A 14,379-nucleotide genomic window follows, 5' to 3' on the forward strand; every position below is an offset into this window, starting at 1 on the left:
TGCTTTCGAGCAAATTAGGTCGATATGCCTGTGCATTAGGTGTGAATGTGAAGACTGAAATCTCTTTACTTGTGATAAGTTGTTTGATCTTTTTTATAAGTGTATTTAAATGTTTCTTTTTTGGTCGTAAGTGTCATGACAACGATTTTTTTTAAATTAAATTTGCCATTTCTCACTTCGATCGCAAAACACTGAAAACGCTTCATTTAGTTTCTCTTGCTGCCGTAAATAAATCTTATTGCTTTTCTTTGAAGAGACACAGGTTTTTTTACATCACGCACATGAAAGGGTGACCAAACAGCGCATGCATGCTTAAGAATTGATCTTATTAGGCATTTTTATATGCGGTAAGCTTGTGCTTTGGAGCAAATTAGAACATCCCAAGCAGCACACCAACAATGGACCGACGCTGGCATAATGCTGGTCAAAACCGGCTCGAAAGTCGTACCGACGTCGGCATTGGGGCAAAAAGTTACTTTTTCCAACCTTGGCCTGATGTTCGGACCAACACTGAACCGACATTCATGCCACTATCAGACCACTGTTCAGCCGCTCTACCAACACTGAACCGACATTCATGCCACTCTCAGACCACTGTTCAGCCGCTCTACCAACACTGAACCAACATTCATGCCACTCTCAGACCACTGTTCAGCCGCTCTACCAACACTGAACCGACATTCACGCCGCTATTGTACCCACTTTCAGCCACTCTACCAACACTGAACCGACATTCATGCCACTATCAGACCACTGTTCAGCCGCTCTACCAACACTGAACCGACATTCATGCCGCTATTGTACCCACTTTCAGCTGCTCTACCAACACCGGCTTGACATACCACAATTAGGCCACTGTTCAGCCTTTCTGCTAACGCTTGCCCGAAGTTTATGCCATTGCATTTCCAGTTCAGCGAATATTCACATTCCAGTTAATGTTCGCATTGGGAAAGCCATGGGTTTTGGCATTGCAAAGCTGCAATCATCTCTTCTATACACATGCACAACAAAATGAGGCAACGAAAGAATCCAACTGAGAAACTATTTATTAAATAATTAGGCACCGTGGCTGGGGACGCGCGGTTGCGCGAGTCCTGCGAGGCAGCGAGGGCCGCGCAGGAGGCGGGACCTTGGGAAGGAGCCAGGGCCGCGCGGGAGGAGGATTTCTGGGAGGTGGGGGCCGCTTGGGGAAGGGAGGGCACTGTGCTGGGGGCTGAAGCACAGGGGCTCGCAGTGGTTGCCAGGCCGGCAGCGGTACTTGGCAGAAACGCTTCGGCAAAACGCCTTTTGCGTCCGCCGCCACGGTCCACCGAACCTGGCAACCACTTCCTAATAAACCCCTGCGCTTCCACCACATCCGCCCCCGTCTTCTCACAGATGGCATCTGCATAAGATAAGCGTTCATTTTAGGCCAGCAGAAAAAGTTTGCTCGTTAACAGAAATCAAGATTATTTCAGCAACAGAGAAAACAGAAAAGGCCACAAGTACATGTTAACTCAAAGTGCGTGCCAAAATGAAAGGACTACAGTATCCAAATACAACTTGAGGAGAAAATCCACCTGAAAGCTCTTCTAACCAACTGTATAAAGCTGCTGTGACATCACGGTCGACCACTTTGCACTACTAACATATGGGAGCACAAATGGCTGGCAGATACAAGGCACGACTACGATCCATGACAAGAGATGGATATGACTGATGGGAGGGCTTTCTTTGAAAGGCATCTGCTGACTCATATATCTTCAGATGCACATGGAAGAAAACTGCAGATGACTACCCCCATAAAAACAGTAACAAAATATTCACCTGTAATGAAAAAGAAAACTGGTAAAGTATCAACTGAAAAGAAGAAAAGAAAACAAAGCGCAGCAGAACCTGGTGCATGTTCTTCCACTCATCTTCTAAAATTCAGTTAAAAGCTACTGCAACAACATACCTGTTGCCACCTTGCATAGCTTCAGGGCAATAAATGACCACTTGCCCTTGCGGCCATGGAGGCTGTACATCCTCTGTACAGCCACCCCCATGATGGCGGTCATTATGTTGGAGCCCACCTCCCTCAGAAACACCACAGGTGCACAAGCTATTAGGCACAAACATCAATTATAATTTCATTTAGTTTAGCAGAATCGAATAGCTAAGACAATTGTGTGACTACCTGTCAACAGCCCATGCGAGTACCTACAATCATAATGCATAATTTCTGTATGATACAATAGCTTGACTAGTTGCTACCAGCAGAAAGCACCACCACCAATATGGACATTCTTTTTTTTCCCAGTTTACTAAGAGCAGGGAAACTTTAGCGATTAAGCAAAGGTGGCCAACTCCTACCCATTATGCTTTGCATCTTGGACATTATTATATTATAACTATAATGCTTTTTGCAGATATCTATGTGCTGGATGTGTTTTCTCTGCACAGCCGTTACGCTAAAATTGATTTGGTTTGTAGAACTTAAAGTTCCAAAGTGACTCAGGCTATGATGAGGGACACCATAGTGGAGGGCTCCGGAAGTTTCGACCACGTGGGGTCTTTAACATGCGCCACTGACATCACACTGCACACGGGCGCCTTGCTTTTCGCCTCCATGGAAAACTGGCCATCACGGCTCGGTTTGAACCTGAGTCTTTGGGTTCAGCAGTCGAGTGCCCTAACCACTGAGCCACCATGGCGGGGCTCACTACCCTGAAATTGAGCAGTCTAATTAATGCTATACAAAGGGCGCTTATTTAAATCCCCAAGCACCTGAGTAAAGCTGCGTGCTTAGCAACCACATTTAATTAAACGATGTTGCTTGTTTTTGGCAGCAGATTAAGTAATGAAATGTGCATAATGTGAGCAAAAGACAGGGAAGAGGTGGGTTAAAGCTGCCCCATTATTTGGGAAACCTAGCCGAAATTAAAGACGCGCTGAGAGAGGACCAACTTCCAGCTGTGTTCACAGCAGTTCATGCAACAGTATATTAACCGAAAGCTCAGCTTCCTGTAAAACAGACCTTACAACATCCTTAATGTTAGCTACAAAGTCCACTGCTGAACTAAATTAAAACAGCACAACAATAAATGACAAATGTAAGGAAAATGAGGGGCTCGTTATGAGACACATACGAAGAAAGGCAGCCACAGGCAACAAAAGCATAGGGGATTTTTTTTTGCTGTTGATCGATGTAAAACAATAATGTAATCACAGAAATATTTGACTGAGAAAAAAAATTTGTTGGAACCAAGTCTGTTATGCAACGACCGGCCACCGGCAGAGCTCTGGAAAACTACATCGAATGACATTGAGTGACACCATCTGAGAGCAACTGCCCCAAAAAAGCCTGTGACTGCACCGCCAAATACCAAGCTACTACAAGATGTGATAGGTGCAATGCTTCGCACAGAACCAGCATCAGTAGCTTGGTTTGCTGTTTAGCGCTCCTTCTCGCCTAAACGCTCTGATGCGACAGCAGTCTCGCAGGTGGCATTTTCTTTGCATTGCGTGGCTGAAACATGATGTAACTGGCACTTGCCGTAAGCAATATTGCGAGCGCCACATGTTCAGCACTGCTACTGAGCCCAACAAATTGATAGGAGCCAAAGAGCAGATAAAGAGAGTCCCCTAACAGCTGTCCCGACACGTGATGCAGTTTTTGCAAGCTCTGCTACCGGCTGGGCATTGCGTACCACTTTTGCTTCCAACAGTAAATCTCACCACACAAGGAATCGACAGGGCGTTCCAGTGAACACTCTCAAAAATTCCTAAAGAAGCGCAAGTTCGATATGGGAAAACAATTTTTTTTTTTGGAGGAACGATCTCTCAGCAGTGGTGGACATAATTTACTGCATAACTGTGCGTGTGTACCTGCAAATATTTCTTCTATTTTGAACTCCCTATTCTTAGGAATTCCTGAAAATGTTCACTGAAACAGCCAGTGTGTATATCAGCAAGCAACTTTCATGAACAAGACATTTACATTAACAAAACACACTGTGACAGCACACTCCAGCACAACAGTAGGAATTATATCTATGAAGAGCATGTTATTCACAGAGCACGGCATGCAAATACTCTTGGAGCTCAAGATTTCTTCACAAACCTCGGAATTACATTATGCATGCAATTCGTTAGTAGGCATTCATTTTTTCCAGACACGAATTATCAGAAACATTAAATCACCAGTCCAGCAGCCACGCTGTCGTCCTGGACGGCAGCTTCCGCAGTGTCCAACTCCTCGGGGGAGAATGCGGGCAGTGCAAGGGTGGGAGGCGGTGGCGAGGGGGACACTGGCCGAGTCCTCTGCTCCAGCTGCCGGTCCGACCGCAGCAGCACGTGATCCTCCAGCCTTTGTAACCGCTGCATTAAGTCGCGCTGCTGCTGTCGGACCTCCAGCACCAGGCACATCAGCTTCAGCAGGGTAGCTGAAACTGAAGCAATCAACAATTTCAGTGAGAGCAGGGTTAACCTGGGCGCAATAATATCATTTGCGCACTGAGGTACAATAAAGAACAGTATGAGGCTAACAGTAGGCAGCAACACACTCTGTACTATGCTCCTAAACTTCCCCCAGTTTTTATCCTCCAGGACACTTCTAATTCATGTTCTATTCCTTGCTAGCCTAATTTAAATGCCATAAATGTCACCATGCACTGACAAACACCTAGGTGAAATGGAGCTGCTCTATGTGTGATAGCTAGCACAGAACCTGCAGCCTTGTTGTGTAAAGGACTTCTCAGTCTATGAGCTTCGCCAATTTTTACATTGCTTCATGGGCATTTCCACTGCTATTGCACCATGGCAGAGATGGCAGCAGTTAGTCGCAAATGGATTCTTCCAGTGTCATGAGAAGCATGTGCTAATAGAAGCGAGAAAGCAGAGCAGGCCTGTGCCCTTAATATAGCATTGCACCATTTGGAAAGTATTGCTCACGGCAAAACCCACATTGGCCAAATGCTGGAGGTAGACATCTGTTCTAACTGCAAGTGCTGGCAGGGATCAATGCATTAAAACTGCAACAAAGATAGCCCTTATGGAATTATAGCCCTTAGCTGACAAGCGAAATGCAACAAAGAGGTGGACCAAATGTTTCTTGCTAGGCACAGGAGGTCCCAAACCGTTGAGAAATAAAACAAGGTCACATTTATCTCTTACCACGCATCCATTTTCTGCAGGCAAGACAAGACTAGGAGCCAGCTGATGTGCTCACAAGGCAGTTAGGCTGTTCAGTTCTTTCCTAAGCAAGAGGTCCTCCTTCAGAGCATGCCACTATTATTGGCTGCTTATCTCCTTCAGCACCCTTTATGGGAGCTTTGTGATAGCGCAATTAATTTTTTTTCAGCACATTTCGCTGCATCCAAGGCACTGCATTGACTTCCAACCAGTAAACTTTTAAAATACTTTGAAAGACAATGAAAAATTACAATATGGGCCTTGCTGACCAACCGCGACCAAGCGACCAAATTATGCTGGTAAGGAAACAAATGCACAGAACATGGGACTACTGTGTAGAGTGCAATTCGTAGGAGTGGCTTCCTGGTGGTGATGTAGGCCGAGAGAGGCAACAGAAATGCCAGGATCCAAAAGAACCCAACAAAAGCACAACATACAGCTCTTGGGAAGGGCACACAACAACCACTCCACTATGAATCACAAGAGGAGAAAGCAATGGAAGTACTAGGTTGTAAATTCCAGTACCACTTCAGTTCAATACAATGGTTTTTGAGAAATACATGTGATGATTTTCAGAGTGACCCCTTTCAAAGCACATAGTTTGAAACTAGAAATGTGCTCCTAGCACCGTTTCAAGAGCCACTGAGGAGAACTCCGTGCAAATATCTTCCTGAATAAGTATATTCTCTAGGTCTTTCTGGGCCTGTTGACTGCTGCTCGGCAGCAGCAGGTACAATGAGAAATTTAAAATTTGCTCTGTTTTTCTTTAAGGCAAAGCAGATCTAGCTTCTATATTTTGTTGTGTCACTTGATACTAGACAAAATAAGAGTGTAATCAAAAGAAAGGAACACAGTGAAAAGACGGGACAAGCAGCATTTGTTCTGTCCTCTCACTGTGTCCCCATGTTTGGCTTGCATTTCTCTTTTTGCACAAAAGTAAACAAAGTGAAAATCTCACCATCAACAGTCCCAGCTGTCGACCCCTCCAGCTTGCTGGGTGGCGCACTGTTTTCGTTCACGCTCTCCCCAGCATGATTCAGTGGGGCTGGAGATGAACATGCGTCATTGATGGCAATCCAGGAAGTACAGAACACACTACTGTGTACAACCACAATGTCACATTTCTATCCTAATTGAATGCAGAAATGCTACTTCAGGATATTTTTGGAGAAGGGACAGAACAGTTGCATGGCCAGGCTGTTTTTCATACAGGTGATCTTTTTAAAACACAATAGACACAAAATTACGAAGTTCAGAAACAAATTCCTGGTTATATAGAGATGCCCCCCAGGCAATAGTAACACTTCCTTTGGCCGAAAAGATATTTTAATTTGGTTTCAATCACAGGCTGTACAAAGACTTCATAATTCAAAACCCATCAAAACCGACACCTCCATGACAAGTAGTTGACGTGACAAACAATGTCACATCATGCAGATACCTATGACACATAAAAGAACGTTGTGATCCGACTGCGGCGGCGCGTTTCGATGGAGGCGAAACGCAAGAGGTGCCCGTGTGCTGTGCGATGTCAGTGCACGTTAAAGATCCCCAGTCGGCTGAAATTATCCCAGGGCGCTACGGCACCTCCTTCTTCCTTTCTTCTCACACTCCCTCCTTTATCCCTTCTCTTATGAATGTCCACCGAAATGCGAGAGAATTACTGCACCACTTTCTTTCCTGAAAAATCAGTTTTCAATTTTTTAAATATGTGTCTATAGTACTTCAATAATTACATTTCTCATGCACCAGCATGGTGCATTGGTACCGTATTTTCCGGTGTATAAGACGCGGCTGTTTTCAAAAATCTTGCTGGTGCGTCCTATACAAGGGTGCGTCTTATATGCAAATTTTTCGTTTTTTTTTTAGAGAGTTCAGAAATTACTCAGGTTCATGTTCAAGCCTTTTTTACCGAAAAAATATCACTAGCAATGAAGCGGTTGTAACACGGTTAATACTTCAATACGGGGACCACCGTGCGCAACTTTTTTTAGGTGAACTTTATCATGAAACGACGGGGATGACGACTTCCGGGATCACAAACACACCACCGTTTCGGAGGCCCCAAGCAAAAGTAATGTGAAATGCCAAAAGATGACGACAATCACGCTTCTCGCCATTGTCAAGACAAGCCAGGACAAGCCGGCGTTCTTTTTTCAGCCACCCTTTGCCACTTTGTTTGCTCCATGTACGTAGTGCGAAGAGAATATTTCAGTCGCGCTGCCACCAGAAATGGGCGAACTTTTTGATAGCGCATCCGAAGGTGAAGACTTCCAAGGTTTTAAGTAGAAATAAAATGTTCTTATGGACATGTGGGAGAGTTTTTTCGTTTTTCTTTCTTTTTTTCCAAAACGTGGGCAGGAATGGCGTGAGTGTTGCCTTTTTCGACCACTTAGCGTTGCTTAAGAATTTCTCACAAGTACGGTGAATTTCGTGATGGTCGCGCAAGCGTGTTTAATTGATCCTCACTAGCCCAACTGGGAAAACTGGGGTGCGTCTTATATAGCAACTTTTTCAATTACAGCCTGCATATATGGCGGGTGCGTCTTATACACGGGAAAATACGGTACATTTAAGGACACAAAAGAAACTGTCATGGCGAAACCAAACACAGAGAGCGGAATATATGTCATGTGAATAGAAACCTGTTCGCAGTACTGTTAACGTGGGTAAGAGAGTTTGCCACGAAATGGTTACTGGCAGAATCACTGCTGATCTGAGAGCATGGCAAATGTAAAAAGCTGATGCCAAGTCTGAGCACGTTCCATTTCTCTGCAAGTGCAATTAGCTACGGTGGAGTTTTTTTCCCAGATTTTGCAAGCATACTACCATAAATCCCCAATCAAAACTAACACAATGTCGACCTTACATTAAATAGAAATGAGAAATGGTGTTTTAGTTTTAAGGCGGTTAACATCCAAAGACGACTCAGGCTATGAGGGACACCGTAGTGAAGGGCTCCGGAAATTTCGACCACCTGGGGTTCTTCAACGTGCACTGACATCGCACAGCACACGGGCCTCTAGAATTTCGCCTCCATCAAAATTCGACCGCCTTGGCCGGGATCGTACCCGCGTCTTTCGGGTCAGCAGCCGAGCGCCGTAACCACTGAGCCACCGCGGCGGCTTAACAAATGAGAATTCATGTCTTACGTGGTGACGGCGGCTGTACAACATCGTTGTGGCCCTCATTTCCTAAAAAAGAATTGCACATGAACGTCTTGTTGAGTATGCAAAATAATTTCTCATCAATAAAGAAATATGAGAATTTCAATTACCAGAAACTGCCGAGCTTTCTAGGGCTGAAGTGAACTCGTAGCGCCGCACCTTTTTTTCGGCGCTCTTGTAGGATCCTGCAAACATTCTCAATATCTCGACAAAAACCATGTCATCTCCAAGCAACAGTACGGATTTCAAAAAAACAAAACAACTGAGGCCGCCTTACTGGAAATCAAAGAAAAGCTAATTGAAAACATAGAAAATAAACTGCTAACAGTTGGCATATTCCTCGATATGAGGAAAGCGTTTGACTCGGTTAACCATAAGATATTGCTTGAAAAAATGCATTGTTATGGAATACGCGGTGTTCCTTTAACCTTATTTGCTAGCTACCTTGACAACCGATCTCAAACAACTATCATTAACGGTATTTCATCTGGGATCGGTCAGATTGTGTCTGGTGCGCCACAGGGCTCCGTTCTAGGACCAACGTTGTTCTTATTATATATTAATGATATCGTCAACCTTCATCCAGCAGACAACATTATAATCTATGCAGACGATACTAACGTATTTTTTTCAGGGCAAGATAGTAATATTTTGCAAGCAGCCTCCAATAGTTGGTTATCCCAATTGTCTGTTTGGTTAAAATCAAATAGGTTAGAACTTAATGTCAGGAAAACAAAGTACATACTGTTTAGAGCCAAAAATAAGGAAGTTCCGAACAACTTCCAAATTCACTTCGAGCAAGCTCCTATAACTCATGTCAGCTCTACAATGTTCCTTGGAGTCATTTTTGAAGAACATTTACTCTGGACAGATCGTGTAAACTACGTTTGCACTAAAATGGCTCGCTCTGTTGGTATCCTAAATAAATTTCGCACAATACTGCCTCGAAAATTCAAACTACAAATTTATTTCTCTCTAGTCTTTTCGCATGTACAATATTGTTTGTTGATCTGGGGAACGACTACCTCAACCAATTTTGTGAAAGTACTTACTTTACAAAAAAGAGCTGTACGAGCGATTGATAACTTACATTACAGTGAGAGCACGGGTCCTTCCTTCCTCAACCATAGACTGCTAACCATCACGGCCGCTTACCACAAGAAGCTTGCTGTTTATATCAGAAACCTTATGAAAGGAAACTGGCAGACTTTCGAGAGCACATATTTAATTGCCCAAACAGCATACAGTCTTAGGCACCCTCAATACCATGCACCAAAATCTCGTACAAACTATGGGTTCCAAAAACTAACTCACATAATTCCTCATAATTAAACACGTATCCATACTTAACAGAATTGTCGCTACAAAATATGTCCGAGGGCTGCTTTGCTGACTTGATGCCCGTTCAGCTGCCTGTATAGCAACACTCAGGCCAACAGACTATCAGTTTGAAAGCCTGTGAAACACTCATGTGGCAGAGGCATTGTTTTATTTACAATTAAAAGTGTGATTCTGGTTTCTAGGATTTAACAGCTTTAAGCTATGAAGAATGACGTAGCGGAAGACTCCAGATTAATTTAGACCACATGGGGTTGTTTAACATGCACTGATATTACAGAGCACAAGCGCATTCTGCACTGCTCCATTTCACCACAGACAGGATGTAACCTGGGCCCTCGGCTCAGCAGCATGGACCACTCAGCTACTGCGACAGGCTAACAATTCAAACTGAACTAAATGTAAACAGCTGGATGAGTTGGTTCTGAATTTGCATTATGAAACACTGTCTCAGTGCACAACAAACATGGATGAGGAAAGAGCACACAACGCAAAGCATCAATTGATGTCTGGCATTTGTATTGTGTGCTCTTTCCTTGTCTGTGCTTTTTGTGTGCCAAAAAATGTTTCATAATGCAAAAAAAAAAATTACCATACTAAACCTTTCTGTACTAAATATTATAAAGCATACTGAGTGCAGCACTAATTCTGGGAACTACAGGTCTTCAAAAACAAGGCACTAATGAGTTTCAGATGTAGTTCATCAGCTTACAAGTGCAATAGCTAACAGTTCATTCTGCTCCTCTTTTTGACAGCTGGCTAAGCGGTGGCTATCAACATGACTTCTTAGTCGTAATTTAGCCATGCAGAGGTGCAGACTCACAGAATCTAGCAAAGAGGCCTTTACAATCGCTGATGAAGCTACCATCAATATGTCTGCAATAAGACTACTTATGGCAAGTGGTAACGACGACCACTGGGCAACGCATCCACTCCCCTCCGAGAGCTGGCTCGGCCTCAGCTTTTGCGAGCCGCGTCACCTCCGAGCTCCTGGCCACAGGCCAGTAGCACTCTTCTTTTGTCTCTGTGAGCCATCCGACAGGAATGACTGCAAGGCAGTCGTCCTCAAGAGGAAACTTCACCACAGCGAATGGTTTTGACATGCTGCACAGAGGAAACACGACAAAAGATTAATGGGCAAACAAGGATTTTTACCAGACACTCTCTGTGCCATTCTCTACTGGCACTTGCCTGTTTGGGTGCCGAAAACTTCACACTACCATGACAACTGACAGGTACTCTTACAACCATCTCGTTCTACTTCGCAACGCACTTCTGAACTTTCATGAGTTGAGAGTTACAAGTGTCACGAGCGCCTGCAATTTGGGACTTATTTAAACAATATTTCTGTGCCTGCTGTCATGTGAAACAAATAATAGCCAGCAATAGTGGCGTGCAACTTCACTGCATTGAACATCAAACTGAGTGCAGTCTACCAGGAGCATAGTGATGAAAAAAGAAACCAGTAAAACGCAAGATTGACCAAATGAGGAAGAGAGAAAACAAGCGCGTTCAATTAGCGAGCTCGAAACTAGCACTCGCTATATGTAGAGTCACACTGATCTAGACTTTGTAATACAAGGCTCTGAGTAGCGGGAAGGGACACACATAAATAAAAAGTACTCTCAATTTTTTTTCTGTAACCGATCACTGGCAGGAGCAGCATTACTTCTGGCAGTACAGAAGAATTGTGTTCATTCATCCTGTTCTTGTCACATTTCTCTCATCGCACGGAGACTCGCAACGCAACAATGTCAACACTGCCATGGAAGCATTTGTCAATCAAGCACAAGGCATGCAGGCTGCGACTCTATGACGTCTGACATGCATGCCTGAACCAAGCGATTAGCCTCACAAAAGCAAAAATTGGCGATGAAAAACACTCAACTGCATCGCACGTGGCAACTGGTTGGTCATGGGGGGCGCCGCAGAGAACGGCTCCGGAAATTTCGACCACCTGGGGTTCTTTAGAGTGCACCGATATCGCGCACAGTACACGGGCCTCTAGAATTTCACCTCCATCGAAATTCGACCGCCGCAGCCGGGATCGAACCCGCGTATTTCGAGTCAGCAGCCGAGCGCCGTAACCACATGACGACTGTCATTGCGATCATGATCATAATATCTATACACGTACATAAATGTACGATGTGCCGTGAGAAACAAACCCTCTCAGAAGCAATGCGCCAACAAGATTTGCCGGGATAGTGCGTTCACCCTGATGAAGGAACACACAAACACACACGACATTTAGAAGCGCTTCCCTTCGTGTACGTGTGTGTTACTTCATATTACCCCAACCCTTACACGCAGTTACACCTTGCAATGCGCCGCTGAGTTAATCAAAAGACAACTGCTGACAGATGCCTACAGACAAGTTAGATAAAGGGGCGACACACGAGGCGTGCTCATTGTCCTCACTCTTGACAAGTTCACAAGTAAATATTAGCTGACAACTAACATGAAAGGGAAAAAAGGACAGAATGTATACTTACGCAAGCAGTGCCTCCTGGTTCCCCTCGGTGACTCACGCGTGCCGCCACCAAACTTCAAAAAGCTTGAAGAAATAAAAATTCACAAGCGCGCGCTTTGCTGCCAAACGTCCAAACGAAATGACCACAAGCTATGGATTGGGATTGGCTTGGAACGTACGTGGGAGCGAGAGCGGATGCCTACGTTTATGCGTAAAGCGGTGTTTAGTTTCGAAAAATTTCTTTGAAGCTTAGTGTTGACAACACCGCCAAGAATAATTTTTATCAATTTTTTTACACTTCAATTTATTAATGAGCAAAACATCTTATTTTACGCGACAGCTAAGATGGAATGGCATGGCTACTTTTGACTACTTTCAGCTCAAGTTTTGGCTCCTTTTAAAATGTTCCCAACGGCAACCCTGCCCGCGAGTCATGCCGCGAGTGCTCGCGCTTGTTTTTCTTTTGTGGTGTGGAGGTGTTGGTCGTACTGCCTGTCTGCTGTCCCTTTGTGCGGCTGTTGCGGTCCTCGTCTTTCACCGCAAAGCTTCTGCATTTCGCCATGAATGCAAAGCAACGCAAGTACCGTATCGTTGAAAAAGAATACCGTGAGATCTTGCAAGATCTCGGTATTTCACAACGGCCGGTCGCATCTACGTCTTCAAGCTTGGATCAAGGCGGCAGGAAACGATCGCACTCCGAAACATCAGTCGACGTACGCACCCCCCAACTCTTGCTACCGTCCGAAGCAACCACGCGACGCAGAAGCGAAGTGCGCGCTGAAGACGCGTGATTGAAATCTATGACCGTAATCAATATGAAGACGATTAACCGATAGCGATTAATACGTCCCTATCGAAAAATCTCGTATATATGTGTCATATGTGTCTGGTTCATACGAGATTATGGAATATCTCGTATGTGTCATATGACATCATATGTGTCTGGTTTGCAATTTTTGGGAAAGGAAAGGGAAGGGCTGGGGTGGAATTATAAGGCAATTAACAATAAAATAGCTTCCATTGAAGTTAGTAAACTAAAGAAAGTAAAAAAAAAATTCGGACGCGAAAAAAAAAACTACGCGCCGTTCCGGATTCGAACCACCGACGTAGAGATCTACAGCTCACTACACTACCCATTACACCACTGCTGGCATGGCAAAAACTGCTTTACATTTCGATGACAAGACTTATGCTATGCTTCCCACTATAGAATTCGTCGGTTAGGTGCGAGGACAAATGTTTATTTTTAAGGTATAAGGAGCTGAACTACAGCCGATTGCACTTCCACTGATTTTGTGGATCTTGATGTGCTCTGCGATAAGCACTGAAAGATCTGATATTTGTATGTATTTTAATTTTCACAGCGCCTGCACCATTGATCGTAGTACTCTCATTGCGCACATATTGTTAACTACAGTCGGAGCTCTTGCATGAAAATACCTGGCGTTATTAGCTCAACTAAGCCCAGAAGGCAACATTTGCCTTCTGGCTGAACGTTTGTCCAAGCACATTGGAAACGCCTAACGTCATACTGTTTGGATAGGCGCGGTTTACAACAGGAGGGCACAAGCAGAGAATCAAGGAGAAAAATATTTGAAACAGGCCAAGAGTTTTTTTTATGCGTTGGTTGGGCACTTGTTAATCGCTTGTTCATCCCTTCTTTTCCGCGTGTTTCAAACAGCAAGGCCCACTCTATGAGAGGCACTCATCAGCGGCTATGTGTTTCGCACGAGATTGATGTAAGCTGATACGGTGCATATCGGAGCTCTTGTGTACGCACGAGTGTCGCGTGTCAGTTAAGGTATGCCACATATGTAATCCATACAAGTCACCTTTCCGTAGCGCGTGAACTACTATATATGCAGCAGATGTGTTCATCTGTGACATTTGTGACGCGTATGAGCTCGTAAGCAGCCTATACGCGTTCATACGAGACACATTAATTTGTGACACACATGAACTCGTATGAAGTATATGTGCTGATACGAGGCGCATTTGTCGACACATGGCTCATATGGTGCCCATATGAGTCAAACGAGGCACATATGAACTCGTATGAAGCCTATATGTGTTCATATGAGGCACATATACTGACACATATAACTCATATGGGCTGCATACGAGGCAAAGGGAGAGAACGAGTACCGTGGAGGCGCAATGCCTTCGCATTCTTCCAATTCGAGTTCCCGCAGACGATGTAACGTTTTTTTCTTAAGCTATATGTATCTCTTATATAAGCGCATGGTC

At 44.4% G+C, this 14,379-nt stretch overlaps 1 protein-coding gene across 2 annotated transcripts; it reads right to left on the minus strand.

Moving 5' to 3' along the window:
- Positions 1-1,028: 1,028 nt before the first annotated feature.
- Positions 1,029-12,311, minus strand: LOC149345473 (uncharacterized). Of its 2 annotated transcripts, XM_089546663.1 has the most exons (6): positions 12,155-12,311; positions 8,432-10,763; positions 8,307-8,348; positions 6,113-6,199; positions 4,165-4,412; positions 1,029-1,384 (listed from the first exon to the last, which is right to left on the minus strand). In XM_089546663.1, exons 2-6 carry the CDS (start codon positions 8,538-8,540, stop codon positions 1,049-1,051), a joined length of 822 nt encoding a protein of 273 aa, XP_089402789.1. In that variant the 5' UTR covers positions 8,541-10,763; positions 12,155-12,311; the 3' UTR covers positions 1,029-1,048. The 2 variants fall into 2 exon arrangements, with proteins under 2 accessions (XP_089402789.1, XP_089402790.1); XM_089546664.1 differs by lacking the exon at positions 8,307-8,348.
- Between the last annotated feature and the right edge of the window lie 2,068 nt (positions 12,312-14,379).

The sequence above is a fragment of the Amblyomma mixtum genome, chromosome 5, assembly GCF_055824585.1.
Source record: "Amblyomma mixtum isolate Tamu chromosome 5, ASM5582458v1, whole genome shotgun sequence".
Classification (NCBI taxonomy): domain Eukaryota; kingdom Metazoa; phylum Arthropoda; class Arachnida; order Ixodida; family Ixodidae; genus Amblyomma; species Amblyomma mixtum.